This window comes from Panthera tigris, chromosome D1 (genome assembly GCF_018350195.1).
Source record: "Panthera tigris isolate Pti1 chromosome D1, P.tigris_Pti1_mat1.1, whole genome shotgun sequence".
In the NCBI taxonomy this organism is placed as follows: Eukaryota; Metazoa; Chordata; class Mammalia; order Carnivora; family Felidae; genus Panthera; species Panthera tigris.
Window position 1 is genome coordinate 100,868,877 of NC_056669.1, and position 20,393 is coordinate 100,889,269.

At 37.9% G+C, this 20,393-nt stretch overlaps 2 protein-coding genes across 3 annotated transcripts; one reads left to right on the top strand and one right to left on the bottom strand.

Moving 5' to 3' along the window:
* Positions 1 to 6,143: 6,143 nt before the first annotated feature.
* LOC102969588 (olfactory receptor 1019) lies at positions 6,144 to 14,548 on the top strand. 2 transcript variants are annotated; one of them, XM_042959056.1, is made up of 2 exons: positions 6,144 to 6,171; positions 13,626 to 14,548. In XM_042959056.1, the coding sequence occupies exons 1-2, from the start codon at positions 6,144 to 6,146 to the stop codon at positions 14,546 to 14,548; spliced, it is 951 nt and encodes a 316-aa protein (XP_042814990.1). The 2 variants fall into 2 exon arrangements, with proteins under 2 accessions (XP_042814990.1, XP_007088848.2); XM_007088786.2 differs by lacking the exon at positions 6,144 to 6,171 and having other exon boundaries at positions 13,616 to 14,548.
* A 4,655-nt stretch (positions 14,549 to 19,203) lies between these two features.
* LOC102962554 (olfactory receptor 2G3-like) lies at positions 19,204 to 20,169 on the bottom strand. Its single transcript, XM_007088833.2, has one exon. The coding sequence runs from the start codon at positions 20,167 to 20,169 to the stop codon at positions 19,204 to 19,206; it is 966 nt and encodes a 321-aa protein (XP_007088895.1).
* Positions 20,170 to 20,393: the final 224 nt, after the last annotated feature.

A 20,393-nucleotide genomic window follows, 5' to 3' on the forward strand; every position in this document is an offset into this window, starting at 1 on the left:
TCAGTATTAATGGAATGAATTAAAAACAGTGAAAGCTAGTAAAATTAGTTAAAAGTACCAAATAAAAAGAAAAGAGTTGAATCTCCTGGGGATGGGAGGAACTTTAAAAATTGATAGCTAAGGGAGAAAAAAGAGGAAATCCCCATGCAACTAGCATGTTTGCAAACCTACTGGAATTTTCCAGTATCAGTCTCTACAGAGGGGAAAAAAAAGTATTTTCTAAGTACTGAGAACTTTGAATAATTCCCTCCAATATTTAGAGAATCAGATTGCAAGAATTAATAGACATCCCAGATGAAAGTAATAGAGCAAGCCACAGCAGTGAGACCCTCTACCTCACATTCAGATTCCCAGGATCACACCAGAACCGGAAAGCAGGAGAAGCAGCAACACATGGAATGTTCCAGCTACAGTGTTGTATTGAGGGAATCATACACTGCCAGATAATTTAACTGGAAATAAAATTTGCTCCTGGAAAAGTGTAAAAAAAGCCAAATACAGGGCAAAAGAAATATAGAAGGTAAGAAGGAAGGAGAAAGGAAGGGAAGGAGGGAAGGAAGGAAGAAAAAAAGGAAGGGAGGAAGGAGGGGAGAAAAAAAGGAGGAAAGAGAAAGAAAGAAAGAAAGAAAGAAAGAAAGAAAGAAAGAAAGAAAGGGAGGGAGGGAAGGAGGGGAGAAAGAAAGGAGGAAAGAGAAGAAAGAAAGAAGAAAGAAAGAAAGAAAGAAAGAAAGAAAGAGAAGAAAGGAAGGAAGGAAGGAAGGAAGAAGGAAAGGAAGGAAGGAAAGAAGGAAGGGAGGAAGGAAGGGAGAAAGAAAGGAGGAAAGAGAAAGAAAGAAAGAAAGAAAGAAAGAAAGAAAGAAAGAAAGGGAGGGAGGGAAGGAGGGGAGAAAGAAAGGAGGAAAGAGAAGAAAGAAAGAAAGAAAGAAAGAAAGAAAAGAAAGGAAGGAAGGAAGGAAGGAAGAAGGAAAGGAAGGAAGGAAAGAAGGAAGGGAGGAAGGAAGGGAGAAAGAAAGGAGGAAAGAGAAAGAAAGAAAGAAAGAAAGAAAGAAAGAGAGGGAGGGAAGGAGGGGAGAAAGAAAGGAGGAAAGAGAAGAAAGAAAGAAGAAAGAAAGAAAGAAAGAAAGAAAGAAAGAAAGAAAGAGAAGAAAGGAAGGAAGGAAGGAAGGAAGAAGGAAAGGAAGGAAGGAAAGAAGGAAGGGAGGAAGGAAGGGAGAAAGAAAGGAGGAAAGAGAAAGAAAGAAAGAAAGAAAGAAAGAAAGAAAGAAAGGGAGGGAGGGAAGGAGGGGAGAAAGAAAGGAGGAAAGAGAAGAAAGAAAGAAGAAAGAAAGAAAGAAAGAAAGAAAGAAAGAAAGAAAGAAAGAAAAGAAAGGAAGGAAGGAAGGAAGGAAGAAGGAAAGGAAGGAAGGAAAGAAGGAAGGGAGGAAGGAAGGGAGAAAGAAAGGAGGAAAGAGAAAGAAAGAAAGAAAGAAAGAAAGAAAGAAAGAAAGAAAGAAAGGGAGGGAGGGAAGGAGGGGAGAAAGAAAGGAGGAAAGAGAAGAAAGAAAGAAAGAAAGAAAAAGAAAGAAAGAAAGAAAGAAAGAAAGAAAGAAAGAGGAAAGGAAGGAAGGAAGGAAGAAAGAAGGAAAGGAAGGAAGGAAAGAAGGAAGGGAGGAAGGAAGGGAGAAAGAAAGGAGGAAAGAGAAAGAAAGAAAGAAAAGAAAGAAAGAAAGAAAGAAAGAAAGAAAGAAAGAAAGAAAGAAAGAAAGAGAGGGAAGGAGACGGGAAGGAAGGAAGAAAGAAAGAAAGGGAGAAAGGGAAAAGAGAAGGAAAAAGAAAACCCAGCCTGGAGATTCCAAGTAAAAGTTTAGGAAACAAACAGCTCCAGTGGCATTCTTCCCCACTCCCAGTCCAATCCCCTACCCCTTCCATGACCTCAGAGTATTAATAGATAAAACTGTGCTGGGCTGGCTGTAAAATCATAGTTCAAAGTGTTAAATCATTTCTCACTCACAGCAGGAAGTTATTTGATACTGTCTAAAATTAAAACATGGGACGAAAGTAACCCAGTATCTCTGCTAACACTGGAGATAATGGATCTCTTGAGCACAGCTGGGGAGAAGAGAGCACAGGAGCTGGTCCCATTCTCACAGACAGTGCGATACTCAGAAGTGCCTATCCATGCTCTGTTCCAGCTAGTTTCCATTGGAATAGGAATAGGGGTTCAATGATAAACCTGGCATTGTCTGTCAGACAGTATTGTAATGGTTTCTAACTGTGATTGTACCCATTATCTTATCCTTGCATCACTACAAATCGGTGGAGATAAGCAGATATTACCCTAAGAGTGTTAATAAGATTATCTTTTATTGGATGAGGTAATGAACTCAGCTAACTGGTGGTGAATTTGGAGCTTAGAATGACCCTGGGTTGATGCCAAATTACTTGCAGTTTCTCAACACTGCGTTGCCCCCTCCCTATTTCATGGTACAGATGTCTAGCCCTGGTCCTCTTCCTTGAAATAATCTTACTATTTAAACTTCAAAGAATAGCATCTCCAGAAGGAATTAAAAAGGAGGAATGGGGGGCGCCTGGGTGGCTCAGTCGGTTGAGCGTCCGACTTTGGCTCAGGTCGTGATCTCGAGGTCCGTGAGTTCGGGCCCGCATCAGGCTCTGTGCTGACAGCTCAGAGCCTGGAGCCTGTTTCAGATTCTGTGTCTTCCTCTCTCTCTGACCCTCCCCCGTTCATGCTCTGTCTCTCTCTGTCTCAAAAATAAATAAACGTTAAAAAAAAATTTAGAAAAAAAGGAGGAATGGATCTTTTTCTCTTATCACAATCAAAAAATTTCCCTGAGAGGATTATTATATCAGAAACAGTGAAAAATAAATAAATAAAATGTTATAGACATTGTGTGTGCATGCACATGGCAGAGACACAAAGAAAGGTAATGACGAGCAAAGTACTAAAATACTAAAATGTGTTGAGCATTCCCTATGCTTTACAGGCACTGTGTTAAGTATTTTTCCTGAAATATTTTATTTAAATCCTATGAGGAAGGCAGTATTATAATCTTCAGTTTACATGAGAAATGGGAGGTGCAAAAGATCTGTGACTCTCCCAGAGTCACAGATTTAAACCAATGGAGTCTAATTTATACCCAGCTAATGTGACTCTCATTCTCCTAACATTTGAGATCATTGAGAATGACCTCCTCAATAACAGATGTGAGCACTAATACACAGAGTAATTGATATTGTAATTATCAGAGCTTCAGTAATATGCTAGAATATGTTTAGTTACATATAGAAAAAAAGTCTGTGTATCTCCTGAAGAGAAAATATAATTGCCAAAAATATAGTTGCTAAAAATTGTCTTTCTTAGAATTTACATTCATTAATTTGCTTTATTGATTAGCAAAATACCATTTGAACAGAGAATTTATTTAACATACCTTCTTAGCTTCTCAGTGCTCCTGGAGATTTGGGTATATGGTTAATTGGAGAAATGTACAAAGTTGTGGATTTTTCTTCAGGTCAGTAAGTTAAGCAGGCAGAACCCTTTGTATCTTTTCCTGACCTTTGTGGACTGCTTGACTTCTATTTGGTCCTTTTACTTGTTTCTAATGATTAAATTCTCCAAAAACAAAACAAAACAAAAACAAAAACAGAAACAAAAAAAGTAACACACATCAAACCTTCTCAGAGAAGACATTCATCAATGCTCCCAGGTTAAGCAGTAGGCACAGTTAGAATAGACTTTCGGCATCATTCATTACAGAGATAAGAAAAAAACCCCTTATAACCTTCCCTGTCAAAAGAGAGTTACTTTGCATTCTTTCCTACTTTCCCTTAGCAATAAGTACTGCAATTTGTTATATCAAGGTAAAATACATTTTAAAATATAAAATATATTGCTGCACTGAAGCTGTAATATTGTTTGCAATTATTTCCAATTGTAGAGTCTCTGGATAAGACTGGAGTAAGCATTCTGAATTATTTTCAATAGGATATATTTCTTGTTCTTCAGTCTCTGGGGACTGCATCCCTTGTGTCGTGTCATCTCATGTTAATCTACTTGTTTTTCCCTCTGAAGCTAAGGAAATCATATGTTCTCTTCACAGTTCTTTCCTTTGCCCTAGGGATACCTAAGCCTAGTGGAGAATGAATTTCCAGTTCTGCATTTCTAACCCCCACTAAACATTCTTCTTCTGTCTCCCCCTACAGCTGGTGGTCTGATACCCTTAGGAGCATTGAAAGAATCCACAAAATAGTAGGTTAGCTCTACCTCTGCCTTCTGGAAGGATTTTGTGTACTTACAAGAATTTATGCTACCTGGATCATGGTGAGGGGCTGATTGGAGGAAACACACAGAGGTAACTATGGAGCAGGAAATCTCAAAGAGCTTCAGAATAAGAACAGAACTCATTTCTAATCCTCACTTGACTGTCATTCAAGGAAGTACCAGATGATGCTCTATCTCTCTTCCACCATGATGGGGACCATCAGAAATTAGGCTGCAAAGTGATCTCCATGGAGCACTCAGATTATTCTAACACTGGATACCGGAATGTGAAGTTGGTGCCATAAAAGATAACCCATTGATAAGGTTGCAATGAACTTTTTATGAAGAACCATGGGACTCTAAAGCCTAGTAAGCAGGCAACAAACATTTATTGATCAACTAACAGAGACCATACTAACCTGTAAAGATGTGACCTCCCCTTTAAAGGAGCTTACATATGCAGGGCGCCTGGGTGGCGCAGTCGGTTAAGCGTCCGACTTCAGCCAGGTCACCATCTCGCGGTCCGTGAGTTCGAGCCCCGCGTCAGGCTCTGGGCTGACGGCTCGGAGCCTGGAGCCTGTTTCCGATTCTGTGTCTCCCTCTCTCTCTGCCCCTCCCCCGTTCATGCTCTGTCTCTCTCTGTCCCAAAAATAAATAAAAAACGTTGAAAAAAAATAAAATAAAGGAGCTTACATATTAATATGGATTATGAACCAGCTGGTCATCTCCTGGGTCGGAATCAGAAGACAGTAGAGCCAAGCAATAATAGCAACTAATATTAACTGAGTGTGTATTATTTGCCAAGGGTCCTGCTAAACACGTGCATTTTTTTTTTATTTCTATTAAGCACCTCCATCACAGATAAGTAAACTGGGGCCTTGAGAAGGGACTTGTCCAAATAGTTAATACACACCAGAACTGGGACTCAAACATGTTTTTTTATTACTCCAGAATGAGCATTGCTAACCATTTTGTGTCATCGCAGCCCAAAAGTAGCAAAGAGTTTGTGAAAAATATCCTTCTGTGATAAATGTAAATAACATATAAACTACAATAATGATGACTGACTTATTTGATGTCCTCTGGACAAGATCGACTAATCGGGAATAATGCATACAATACTTCTGATGGCTAATTTGACGAGCCAACTTGACGGAGCTAAGGGATGCCCAAAGCTGATAAAACATTATTTCTGGATGTGTCCGTGGGGGGGTCTTGGGAAGAGATTAGCATGGGAATCAGTAGAGCGAGTAAGGAAGATCACTCTCGCCATTGTGGGTGGGCATCATCTGATCCTTTGAGGGCCTGAACAGAACAAAAAGGCAGAGGAAGAGGGAGTTTGTTCTCTCTGCTTGAGCTGAGACATCCATCTTCTGCTGGAACATCAGCACTCCTGAATCTCAGGCTTTCAAGCTCAGACCAGAACCTTCAGCTTACCCCACACCCCCATACCATTTTCAAGCCTTGGGCCTCAGACTGAATTACGCCACTGGCTTTCCTAGTTCTTCAGCTTGCAGACAACAGATCGTGGGACTTCTCAGCCTTCATATCCACATGAGCCTATTCCTACACTAAATCTCCTTTTATCTAGATTTACATATCCATCTCCTATTGGGTCTGCTTCTCTGGGGAACTCTGACCAGCACAGTAGTCTTGGCGGTGTTGTTTGCCAAGAGAAAGAATGCATCAGTTATTAGGGGAAAAGTGGAAAGCTAGATGTCTAATGTAGTAAACTATATCACCCCTTAATTGAGAATTATTATTTAATATCAGATGCTTGGAATCAAGAAGGTCTCAATGGAGGTGGTGTTTTTCCTCTGGGGACATTATGGGAATTTATGGTTGTCACATGAAGGGGATAGAATCTAGTAGGTAAGGGGCAAAAATGCTAAAAGCCTGCAAAGTGCAAAACAGTCCCTAACAACAAAGAACTCTCCATGTCCCAGGGTATTCAAGTTTATTTCAGGTATAAGATACTCAATACATAAATAAATACATGGCGAAATAAATGCTAAATTATTTATTGTAAATTGCAAATTCTCTTCTTTTTATTTCTCCTCTTTAAATTATTTGTGTAGGTAAATTATTCATGAATGCCATTTCAGGAACATAGAGGGGGCAACATAAGCTACTTGCTATAAAAATATGTCATTGGGGTCTGAGAGAATATATATATCCATTGTTCCAGGGGATACCTACATACTACTCACAAGCCACCAAAAGTTTCATCTAAATAGATCTTATATCATCTGGAAAAACCAAGAAGAATTCTCTTGTTAAGCTTTGGAGGCTCATTTCATTTTAACTAAATCTTTATTAGGACAGTGTTAGATGTAGCCACATTCTACCACACCATACACAAAAACTACTACTTCTACTCCTACTATCATATTATCAATTAAAAAAAAACCAGAGAGAGATAAAATTTAGTAAATTAGTAAAAGGTAAAATTAACCTAATAAGCTCATATAAACAAACAAACCTCCAGTTAGAAAGTTTATATGTAAGATAAGATACTCATTTTTTGATTGCTGAACCAAAGATCTAAGCATAAACCAAGTACAAAATCTTCATAGCAGGGTAATGGAAAGGTGCAGAGGTAGACTTGAACAAGTTATGAAGACATACACGCTATTTGATAATAAGACTTAATGGAATAAATGTGGCAATTCTCCCTAAGTTAATTTATTAATGTAATGTAGTCTCAAAAATATCCTCAGATTTTTCCCTAAGTAAGTTGACTATAAAGTTTATGTAGAAAATTTTTTAAAAATTCTATTATAGTCATGACCACCCTGGAAAAAAAAAACAAAAGAAAACAAGTGGAGGTAGGACTAGATTTGCTGTTGTAAAATATATAAGGGAGTGTATAATTTAAAAAGGAATTATTGAAGAATGATTTGTATAGAATGGTGAGGAAACAAGGGAATAGAACAGAAAAACACAAATATAGACTCTATGAAATGAAAATTCAATTCAAAAAATTGGGAAAAGATAATTTTTAAAATAAATGTTGGGGCACCTGGGTGGCTCCGTCAGTTGAGTGACAGAGTTCTGATTCCAGCTTAGGTCATGATCTCACAACTGTGAGATCTAACCCCACATCAGCCTCCACGCTGATCATGGGGTCTGCTTGGGATTCTCTCTATGTCTCTCTCTCTCTCTCCCTCTGGCCCTCTTCCCTGCTTGTGCTCTTTCACTTTCAAAATAAATAAATAAACATTTCAAAAATAAAATAAAATAAAACAAAATGAAATGAAGCAAAAGAAAAGAAAAGAAAGGAAAAGAAAAGAAAAGAAAAGAAAAGAAAAGAAAAGAAAAGAAAAGAAAAGAAAAGTGTTATTGAGACAACTGGATATGCCCAAGGATATTGATTGCTGCATTTTTTTTCTTCTAATAGTAAAAGATCAGAACCAGTGCAAATGTCCTTCAACAGGATACTTTAAATAAGCAATGTTACATCCACATAATGGGTTATTATGCAGTTGGAGAAATGAGAGAATATTTATTTCAAATCAAGGTTTGACTTATCAATAAATCTTATAAAAAAATGAACATGTCAATATTATTAGGAATTCAATTTTAATCATAAAATGAGATTTAAGAATACAGGTACAAAGCTGGATAAAACAACAATAACAATAACAACAACAAAAACAACAAAAACAAACCACACACACACACACACACACACACACACACACACACATACACACACACACACACACACACACACACACACAAAAACAACATCCACTATCTCCTGACCATAAGAGCTCACTTCAGGTTTAAGGACATATATGGGCTGAAAGTCAAAAAATGGAAAAAGATATTACAAAGGGTTTTTTTAATTCTTTTAAAAATTTTATTCTTGAATCTCTTCTTTTAGGATGAAACTTTATCTCAAGTCAAATAGCATTTCCAAATAAAAAGCAGATTTTTTGAAAATGTCAGGTAGGCAGTGAGAATCTTCTAACTGTTCATTTTCTTTTTCTTTATATAAATGGGAAACTGAAACAATTTGTGTGTGAACTCTCATATGCATCTTATGTACTTGTATGCCACCCTTATGCCAGACTGGCTTCATGTCCAGTTTAAAGATGGCCCATCCATATCACATGGAAGCTATCATCCTCTGTGAAAAGACTTTTAGGCATCAACAAACAGACCTAAGTTAGCATCAAAATCATACCCAGTAGGCAGCTTTGGGCTGGAAAAATAGTGCATGAATTTCTGCTTGAATCAGTCACCACACTGGAGCGGCAGAAAAGAAGTCCCTTGTGTTTCCTTCTTTTTATCATTACGATGGAGAAGGAGTGAAATTCCTTAGGGGTGACGTTCATCAGACCTTCCAGTCTCCTGTGACTGCAGAAATCATGTCAGCTCTTTTCCTCTGAGGATAGTATGTGACTCTGAAACTTGATAAAACCTCCTGCACACAGGAGCAAAGGTGGCTGAGCTAGGAGTTCAGGGACCGCTGCCAGCGTGAGTCACCACCTTTGGATTCTTTTCAGAATATTTGCTCATCGTACCCATCAAATGAAGAGGAGACATTATCCCCAACTGGTAGAAAACAAATCAGGGCACAGGGCAGTATGGGGACAGATGGCGAAAGACATGACCATTAGGGATGTGGCATGACCCTGCCCGTGCTCCTCTGAGCATGGCTTTACTTGGCATTGGGGCCATGCCATTTTAAATGTTCAAAAGTAGACATAAACTATGGGTTTGGCTTTTAGATACTTCACAATAAGTACGCACTCAGAAAATACTAGAGTAGAAAAGTCATGTAGAGTTTGGATTCTTCACCCTATTCCTTTCACAGATAAGGAAGCTGCATCTAATGCAACAATTCATCAAGTTTGAACACCTAATTAGTGGAAAAAACAGGATAACAACCAGGATCCCAGACTCTTATTCTAGAATTCCTTTCATTTGAACATGCAAAAGGAGATGATACATAGAAATCTAAAATATATTTGACCTGTATTAGCTTGCATAAGACAATACTTTTGCTGGTCTTTTTTGTTAATAGAGTTTAACTATGGAATATTCTTATTTATTCAATATTCCACCATTTCTTCAAGGGTCAGATCAGTTGAAGTTTAGCTACATGAGACTATGTGAGACTATATATATACCAGTCTCACGTAGGCTATATACATATATATATATATATGTATATATATATATATATGTATGTATATATATAGACTGGTATATATATAGACTGGTATATATATATATATATATGTATGTATATATATAGACTGGTATATATATAGACTGGTGTATATATATATATATAGACTGGTATATATATAGTCTCACGTAGTCTCATGAGAGTATACATATATACATGTGTGTGTGTGTGTGTGGTGTGTGTGTATAATGGTTTTCTTTGATCTTTACTCTGATTTTGAATTTTATAGCTTCATCTGTCTCTGCTTGGTTTAGCACTTAATGGAAGTGCTGTGGAAAAATCACTCCTTCACTAGAAGTTAAAGCAGTCCATGGTACATCACCTGTATGGATAAGGATTGGAACTCTTTTTCTGGGGGTTGTGAGCACAAAACTATCTACTGAATTAAATCCTCTTACACAATTAACTTAATTAACACTGACATAATTGCCAAATGCATTAAGTGTGTAGCATATGACAGATACTGATCTTAGCACTAGATAGGTGATAGATAGGTAAGTAGGTAGATAGGTAGGTAGATGGATGATAGATGATAGATAGATAGATAGATAGATAGATGATATAGATAGATGATAGAGAGAGAGAGAGAGAGAGAGATGATAGATGATGGATAGATAATAGAATATACATACACTCTAACTGATGTGTTTTTCTTGCAGAAAGTTAGCATTAATAAGATATTAATATAGCATTAATCTCATCAAAAAATGAAAAAGTGAGACTCTAAAAAAGATAAGTAATGTGCTAGAAATTAAAAAAAAAAATGCAGGTAGCAAAGCCTGGACTTGTCTGTCCACTATAAGCAAGAACAGGCAGAGCACTTTATGATTGGTGAAACCCCTTCCCATACACTTCTCTTTTAACTGGAACCTTGACTCCGTAAGGGAGCAAAGAATGATTTTCTAATCCCATTCTTCAAGTGAGTGAAACGAATTGGTCTCCACATGCCCAGCTGAAGACCAGCCAGCCCTGCCCTACGTGCTGTGTTCTGAGCGGGCATCCCTCACCCCTGTAACTCCTGGTAACATCCTGCACTTTCAAGCTTGATTTGCATCTGTTTCCTCTATAAAATTATGAGGTTAGACTGAATGAGTCATCCCAGTATCAATAATAGGAATATTTTCCCTTTTGCCAAAGTAAAAGACAACACTGAGAAATGGGAGCACTCAGAGACCTCTTATATTCTTTTCCTGATGGGTTATTTTCACCTTCCAGTGTGAAGCAGAGAGGGAAAAAATGAACACGGCAGTGTGTATGAAATTGGCAGTCCTAGACTCAATTGCCAGTTCTGCACCTAACTCACTGTGTGACTGCAGGTCCCTTCTGCCTGTTTTTGTTTCCTCATTAACAGAACCTGCAAAGTGACATACACATCCACAGGTAACGAGAATGAGTATAATTGAGGTAAGGACAAGTACTTTTTTTTTTAACAGCTTTATTGAGCGATAGCTGGCATACAATGAATTGAATATATTTAAAGCCGAAATTTTAATGTTTTAGTATATGTATATAAGCCATGAAACATCATCATAATCAACATAGTCAACTAATCTGTCACCCCAAAACGTTTCCTTATGCCCCTTGGTAATCCTTCCCTCCTGTCTCTCCCCACGCACACCTGTACCCAGGCAACCATTGATCGGCTGTCATTATCAATTAGCTGGCAGTCTCCAGACTTTTAGAAGTGGAATCATATAAGGTATATTCTTTTATCAAGTATGTTCTCTCACCCTAGTTCTTTTGAGATCCATCCATCATGTTTAATGTATCAATAGTTTGTTTCTTTAATTGTTGAGTAGTATTCTGTTATGAACATACTAAAATGTGCTTATCCTTATTTCTTATTACTTATGGATGGGGCTTTGGGTTGCTCCCACGTGTTTTTTGGTTTTGTTTTGTTTTGTTTTGCAGGGGGAGGATGGCTGGATCATACAATAGATATGTGTATATTTAATTTTGTACTGCCATAGTGTTTTCCAAAGTGGTTGTACTATTTTTTGTTGTTGTTGTTCTATTTTACCTTCCTACTAACAGTAATGAAATTTCCAGTTCCTCTACTTTCTTGTTTACTCTTCATATGGTTCATCTTCTTAAATTATAACCATTCTAATAGAGGTGTAGAAATATCTTATTGTGATTTTAATTTGTATATCCTTAATACAAGTGATTTGAGCATGTTCCATGCATTTATTTGCCCACCATGTATCTTGCTTGGTGAAGTGTCTATTCAAGTGTTTGGCCCATTACTTTTGGGTTGTTTGTTTTCTCATTAGTGAATTTTAAGTTTCCTTTTATATTATGGTAACAAGTTCATTTTTAAGTTTATTTATTTATTTTGAGAGAAAGAGAGAGAGCACATGCATGAGTTGGGGGGGGTGCAGAGAGAGAGAGAGAGAGAAAGAGAGAGAGAGAATCTCAAGCAGGTTCCGGGCTGTCAACATAGAGTCCAACGTGGGGCTCCATCTCAGGAACCATAAGATGCTGACCTGAGCCAAAATCAAGATTTGGGTGCTTAACTGACTGAGCCACCCAGGTGCCTTCTTAGGAAAAAGAAATTCTTTGTGAAAATATATTTTTCAAATAATTTCTCCAAGATTTATCTTTTCATTTTGTTTCCTAATTGGCTTAATGTATGAAACAATGCACACATTCAACAACATATTAAGAATGAATCAAAAAGTAATTTATAAACTATACACTTTTAGGAAAATATATGGTATTGATTATTCATTATTAGACCCCTTCTTTATTGTGACTGATTATATTCTATGCAGAAACTGAAAGGTGGAGGCACTACTTCTGACCACCGTAGGATTTAAGATAACCTGTTCTGAATTTCCATGTTCCAAAGAAAGACATTATACTATTCTGCTCTTGCCTTTCTTAAGCAGTAAACCAACTAAAGGAGATACACTCTGACTTCTCTCTCACATTTAGTAGAGAATCCTACTCATTTCTAAATTACCTCATGTTTTGGCTTGATTTGGTTTGGATTGGTATGGTTTTGCTCACTTCCTTCTCAGAATTCTTCAATGGGCCAGATATAAATCCAACTACATACATACACAAAAAGTTCATACATGCAGCTTTCTGACCACAGAGTTGGATAATGTTTTCTCCATTCCCCCTTAGTGAAGGATCCTTGAATCTTAACTCTGAACTGAGCTATGCAACAACCCGTTCATTAGTCAATAGAATTGTCCAAAGACACAGCTGTGTTTTCATCCTGATTACTCCCATGCCAAATCTCTGGATGCTTCTAAATATTAGGGAGACTAAAGGGCTAATTCTGTGTCTGTGCATGGTATGCAAGACAGGAAAAATAAATGCAGGTGCAAAAATAAAGAGATGTAATTTCATTATATCACATTATATCACATGTTCACAATAAAGTGAAGTGAACCCCAGAGTCAGACAGACCCAGCTCTGCTACTTATTGGCTGCTGACTTTGCTGAAGTTCCTTAATATACAGCCTTATTCTTTTCAGGTATAAGATAGAGATGACAGAGGTACTTACTTCACAGAGCTGTTGTGAGAATGAAATTTTGTAATGTGTGGAAACACTCAACGTTCTGGCATATAGTTAACACTCAGTAACCCCTGGCTTTTTAAAAAATATTATCCACTGCTTTTTTTTAATATTGCTAACCTTCTGCTCCAAGTATTTTACTCTCTCTCTCTTTCTGTGTGTGTGTGTGTGTGTGTGTGTGTGTGTCTGTGTGTGTGTGTCTGTGTGTCTGTGTGTGTGATATGTTATACTTTGAGATCCCTCAGTTGTTCAGTTTCTTTTTGTGCCTATTTGTAATGAGTGTTAATGTTTATTCATTATCTGTGTCCATATTTGCTTTGTTTTAGGAAGAAGGAAGGGACATTCAAGACTTTTCTTCTTTACTAATTAAGAACGCAGATAACTGAACAGATTAGGTCAAACATTTGGTAGCATGTGATAAATGACCTCAGAACACCAAGGTCTTTGGAGAAGCAGAATTTTCCATCTTCTTTTTTCACTGGGTACCTGGAGAGAGCACATATCCATCAAGTTCATTAAAGTCATTTGGGTTACCCTATGGGTCATAGAACCTGATTACTGGGAAGATTTCTAAAAATCACTTCAAACAGTAAAGCAAATCCAGGCACACATAAAACATAAAAGATGGATAAAGAAAACCACTCAATGGTGACCGAGTTTATCTTTATGGGCATCACTCAAGACCCTCAGCTGCAGACCATCTTTTTTGTGGTCTTCCTCTTGATCTACCTGGTCAATGTCGTGGGGAACATTGGTATGATTATCTTGATCATAACGGACACTCAGCTTCACACCCCCATGTACTTTTTCCTGTGTAACCTCTCTTTTGTTGACCTGGGATACTCTTCAGCCATTGCCCCCAGGATGCTGGCTGACTTCTTAACAAAGCACAAAGTTATCTCCTTCTCCAGCTGTGCCACCCAGTTTGCTTTCTTCGTAGGTTTTGTGGATGCCGAGTGCTATGTCCTGGCCGCCATGGCCTACGACCGTTTCGTGGCCATCTGTCGACCCCTCCACTATAGCACTCTCATGTCCAAGAGAGTTTGTGTGGCTCTCATGCTGGGCTCTTACCTGGCTGGCTTGGTGAGTTTAGTAGCCCACACTTCCCTCACCTTCAGTTTGAGTTACTGTGGTTCCAATATTATCAACCACTTCTTCTGTGAAATCCCACCTCTCTTAGCCCTCTCTTGCTCAGACACTTACATCAGCGAGATCTTGCTCTTTAGTCTGTGTGGCTTCATTGAATTCAGCACCGTCCTCATCATCTTCATCTCTTATGCCTTCATCCTCGTAGCAATCATCAGAATGCACTCAGCTGAAGGGCGCCATAAGGCTTTCTCCACCTGTGGGTCTCACCTCACTGGCGTCACCCTTTTTTATGGCACGGTCATGTTTATGTACCTGAGGCCAACATCCAGCTACTCCCTGGACCAAGACAAGTGGGCCTCTGTGTTCTACACTATTATCATCCCCATGCTGAATCCCTTGATCTACAGTTTACGGAACAAGGACGTGAAAGCTGCTTTCAAAAAACTAACTGGAAGAAAACCTCAGTAGTGACAAAACATGGAAAGTTGTTATTACCACAGGTAAATGGCAGTAGTAAAAGGGTGGCGACGGTAGACAGAAAATGCAAATGCCATTCCAACAGACTCCACTCAAGCTATCATCCACTCACTGCATCAGTCTTAAATTCTGTAGGGTTATCTGTAACCTTTAACGCTCTGATATGAAGGAAATATAAATTAATATTTTTTAAAAGCGTTCTGAGCAAGATGTCTTTGTTTTTTTATTTAAAATTGTCTCACATGTTGCTTGGAAAGGGAGACGAAACTTGAAAGGGGAAATAAAGAGCCAATTGCACCAAAGTGTATTTTTTTCAAGGTCATGAGGAATGACAGGTCCAAATGTTGCAAGCTTTTCTACTCTGAAGACAAGTCAGAGAAAATGTAGTTAAATATATAGGGAATGGGACTGGTATAAGGGATGACTTAACTCAGCCCGGGATCCATCCCTTCATATATTCAGCAAAAACTTGTAAGTGCTAGATGTATGCCAGACTCTGGAGGACACAAATATAAGACAGGCTTCTGCCAATGAGGAGTGCATCATACATCCAGTTACTATATTATCTCTCTGAAACTGCCGCCACCAATAACCAAATCAAGAGCTATGCAAAGCCCGAGAATAAGAGCTGTAGACCTAGGCTCTGCTGCTAACAGGGTATGTGAGTTTTGACAAGACCCCTCTCTTCAGTGTCTTCAGTTTGAAGACAATTTCCCCCCTTGTATACTTTCACTAAAACCAGTCCAATGCTTCCAAGGCCACTAACCCACCTAGAAAACACTGTTTTATGTCACAAATCAATCATCACTTCTGTAGGTTTTTCCTGGACTCACTTTTTCCTCATCTGCAAAATGGTGCCAATTATGTATCGGGTTGCAGTGAGAATTAAGAAGGATAGTGTTATGGGTGATGGGCATTAAGGAGGGCACTTGTTGGGATGAGCACTGGCTGTTATATGTAAGAGCTGAATCACTAAATTCTTCCCAGAAGTCATTATTACACTATATGTTAACCGACTTAGATTTAAATTTAAAAATATTTCAAAAAACAAACGAACGAACAAAAGGATAGCGTTCCTGTGGCCAGTTGTCCCTCTGGCACAAGGCAGTTTTGTTTTTATCTTGGAGTAAGTATCAGTACGGTTACTTCTCACTCTTAAAAATGCCCTTGTTCAGATATTAAAATATAAGAAAAATCTAAGTAGGGTATTTAAGCACTTTGGGGCTTAATAAATGATAGCTTTCCTCCGTGTTAGTGTGGTACTGTGTACGTAGTCCTTTAATATAAAGGCTTCCTAGGGAGCCTGTGAAACTTTAAGGTAGTCTCATTTTTTGTCCTCAAACGCTGGAATGTAATAAGTAAGTAACACATGCTCATTGAACAAATGAATGACCACGCCCTCCCGGACTAGAGAACTGCCAAAACTGAGCCCCAACTCTGGGTCTCAGGAAACCTACTGAAACTATCTATAAGATCTTGAAATTCACAGGACAACTTTACTGACCCCATATTTTAAGATGATGAAACTAGAGTTATAAACGTTTAAATGGCGTGCCGATGTGCTCCTAGCGTGGAAGTCGTGGCTGAGATTGGAATTTTTTGTTTTTTTTGTTTTTTTATTCTTAGTGCAGGGTTTTATAAAATAGAGAAGTGTACAGCCCTGTAGAAAGTGACAGGCATAATTGGAACCGGAGAACCGGTATAAAGATCTGGTTTTTGGTTACATGCAGTCTGATGAGTTGGTGAGATTGATTAGTTGGGATTTAGACAAGATCGTGTTATGAGGCATTTGTTGAAAGACTCACATTCGCCTACGACCCCAGTGAGCTGAATCTTCACGAGGTCAGATGGGCCGGAGGAGTCGCTGTATCACGAATAAGCAAGGGAAAGAGGCCAAATAGGAAATGGTGTCAAAGAAATAGTTTAGCTTTCGGATGACACTGAGAGAATGGTATTAAGGAGGAATAATCAGTTTCACTGTGACTTTCTTCCCTTCCAGTGTTTCCCTTCCAGCCCTTTACCAACCAGAACACTAAATTAATGTTTTTCACTTTAAGAGAAAAGATACATATTAAGAAAGCTGGTAACATGACGTAGGACAACAGGGTTTATTATATCCTCTGCTTTACCATGATGACCTTAAGTCTTTCAACATTACATTATTATCCTTAAAACAAATCAACCAAATCCAAAAAATGCAAATATAATGTCATCGCAGTAGAGATTCTGATAGGTTTATTATACATAAATTTGATGATAAATTTAGAATACATCTATTCCAGAGAGAAAGAGGTAGCTAGCTATAAGATGTGATTGATCGATACTTAAAGATGATCCAATCCCACAACAATCTCATTTGGTAAATGAAGGAAATGAGGCTCACAGCCATGGAATAGCTTGTTCCTATTAACCTAGCTAAATTAAAACTGTGCGATTGTAATTTCATTATTCTCGTTCCAAGTGTAGTCCCTTATAATACACAATAATACCTTAAGCACTGATTAATCAAGTACTGAGAGACTGTATCTCATGATAACAGTACATTCTCTGATTATTTTGTTTACTCTAGGCTTTAATTTTATTTACATATGAACAAAGTGCTAGTTAGTATTTTTCTTAGCTATGCAGTCATCATGTTACCATCATGCCAAACAAATGTAGGGACGAAGTAATTCAATGGGACATTTGATGTTGTGAAGGACCAATAATTGGGTTCATCATTATTTGTGTTACTCTTTTTTTTTAATTTTTTAAATGTTTATTTATTTTTGAGAGAGAGCCAGCACAAGCAGGGGAGGGGCAGAGAGAGATGAGACAGAATCAGAAGCAGGATCCAGACTCTGAGCTGTCAGCACAGAGCCCCACATGGGGCTCGAACTCTTGAGCCTTGAGATCATGACCTGAGCCCAAGTCAGGAGCCATCCAGGCGCGCCTATTTGTGTTAATCTTAAAATAAATTGTTGTTTGTTCTAGCAATGAGGTAACCTATTGTACATAGAATTATCAGTTAAATGTCTTTAAGGGTTACATTTTCCTTTTCTGTCAAAAGAAGCAAACATAGGAAAGGAAGAAAGTTGGCTTGAAAAGGTCTGGATGGGAACTAAGATAGGCGTGGGCTGTGTGAACTGTTTACCACCCTTTGTCGGCCCAACTCCAAGCTACTGATCAAAACGAACTAATCAGAACACATTGATTAGATCTAAACAATTGGTCTAAATAAAACAATTTTAGGAAAACTACACAAAAATACTCACTTCCATTTGTTTACATGTTTCAGCTATGTGTTCCTTTGTGAGAATGGTTTTGCAAATGTTTTCTGCGTTTTTAACTTTGCCACTCATTTATGGAGCCGAAGAGTAAAATGGATGGGTAATTTTTGTGAAGCAAAAAATAAGCTTTCCATTTGATGTACCTTTGGGCATTTCGCGTTCCTTTATCAAAACGAATTTAATATTGTTTCTAACTCATAAATAGCCAACCAAGTATGTTGTTATATTTCTTATTTGGTAATATTTGAGAGAATTTCAAATTTTACTTTTGTTCAGAAGAAAGTTGATTAGAAGTAGATGTTTCTAATCCTTATTCATGTCTCAAGCAAACATATAAAGTTATATATATTAAGGCACATATAACACAAAAAAAGTACCCTGCTTGTAATGAATTTGACTAGTTGGTTACTGATTTTGCCTTTTACTTTTTGAATCAATGTTAAACCAGTCCATCAAGAATGCTTCATTTACTGATTTTATATGACCTTCATATTTAGGTAAACGAAATGGTTGCATTTTAGTTGTTGAATATCTGAGAGTGGAATTGCACTTTTATTTTCTTCTAAATTGTAAAACAAATAAGTGAGGAAATTTTTGAAATAGAGTAGCTAATTTAACGGCATGTTAATCAAAGGCCATATATACGGGTATTAAGCATAATAATGCTAAATTATATTCTATTCTCTGAATTCAAAGAATAATTATTTTAAAAAACAATTCTTTTTAGAGCTTCAAAATACAGGAAACATTTATTTCCACAAATGTGTGTGTGTGTGTGTGTGTGTGTGTGTGTCACATTTTACTAAGAATAAATCATTACTCCTTACTAGTCATCTCAGCCCTGCATGGTCTGGCTGCCTCATGAACTTTAAATGAAGCAATATTTTGATATATTTGTTACAAAGCAAGCTTGTACGTATGTAAAGGGGTCAAAATTGGTCTAAACCAAAAAGTAGATGCATAGTCTTATTTCCTTGTTCACTACCAAATTAACACAGATGTGAAATGTTATGTCCAAAATCCCTTATCTGAATTTCTCCACCTGAGTTAAAAATTCAGGATGTTTCTCTATATGAAGATGCTTTAGGTCCTCGAGCAGTAATAAGATGTTTCATCTTACTGTTATGATGTCAAGCAATTAATTTCAGATAGTCTATGATTTGAGAGAACTAAAATTTCATAGTGAGTAAGCAAATAGTCACCCAATGAAAGAAGTTATTTTGGCACATTAAAGCTGCAATTTGCCCTTGGAGAATATGTGTTCCTGCTGAGTTTGCAGCTGGCTTTATGTGTTCTTTATTAATGGCAGGACAAACATTGATGGTTCAAGGTCTTATTTATTGTCTTACTTCATATCCAGAAGTCAGCCATCTTAGATTAACAGTTAACTTTATGTCCCATTAAGACCCCTCCTGTCTTCTGTTTTGCAATAGCTCTCCTTAAAGCTCCTTTCACATCTTGGTTCCTTAGGCTATAGATCAAGGGGTTGACCATAGGTGTGATCACAGTGTAGAACACTGCAATGATCTTGCCCCCAGCCCTGGAGGACTTCGACTGGGGTCTCATGTACATGAAGATGGCAGTTCCATAGAACAAGGCCACCACTGTCAGATGGGAGGCACAGGTGGACAGTGCCTTGTGCCTTCCAGAGGCTGACCGTATCCTGAGGACTGATAGAAGGATTCGGGCATAGGAAACAACAATCAGGAGAAAAGGAATGAAGACGATGATAATACTGAAGATGAAAACAACCAGCTCAGTAAATGAGGTGTCAGTGCAAGCCAACCTCAGGACAGAAGGGACCTCACAGAAAAAGTGATTCAGGACATTGGGCCCACAGTAGGGCAAACTCAAGGTGAGGACATTGATAACCATGGAGCTCAGGAAGCTACTGGACCAAGAAATGGCTGCCAATTGGACACAGATACTTTGGTTCATAATGACAGTATAATGAAGAGGGTGACAAATGGCTACATATCTGTCATAAGCCATGACCCCAAGGAGAACACATTCAATCATTCCAAAGGAGAGGGAGAAGTACATCTGAGTAGCACAGCTAGAGAATGGGATGGTCTTTTTCCCCACCATGTTGGACAGCATTTGTGGGACATTGGTGGATATATAGCAGATATCTAGAAAGGATAAATTAGTGAGGAAGAAGTACATGGGGGTTTGGAGACGAGGTTCTATCTGAATAACAGTGATAATTATAATATTCCCCACTACTGTTAACAAATAGAAAAACAAGAACATAATAAAAAGAATGAACTGCATCTTTGGCTGAGATGAGAGGCCCAGGAACACAAATTCAGTCACAGTGAAGTTTGTTTTTATCATATCCATTATTCAAACCACCCCCTTTTTACAGAAGCATCCGCTTGAAGACAAACATCAAATGTCCTATATCTCAGTGTTGGAAATTTAAGACATAAATAGGAAAGCAAAGAAAAGTCTTGATCTGGAATCATGCCTTGAGTATCTGAGTTGTACTACAAATGGAAAGCTTTTCTTCTACTTTTGGAGGCCATAGTCTCTTGATGAGGTTAAGATTTCCAAACTCAACGACT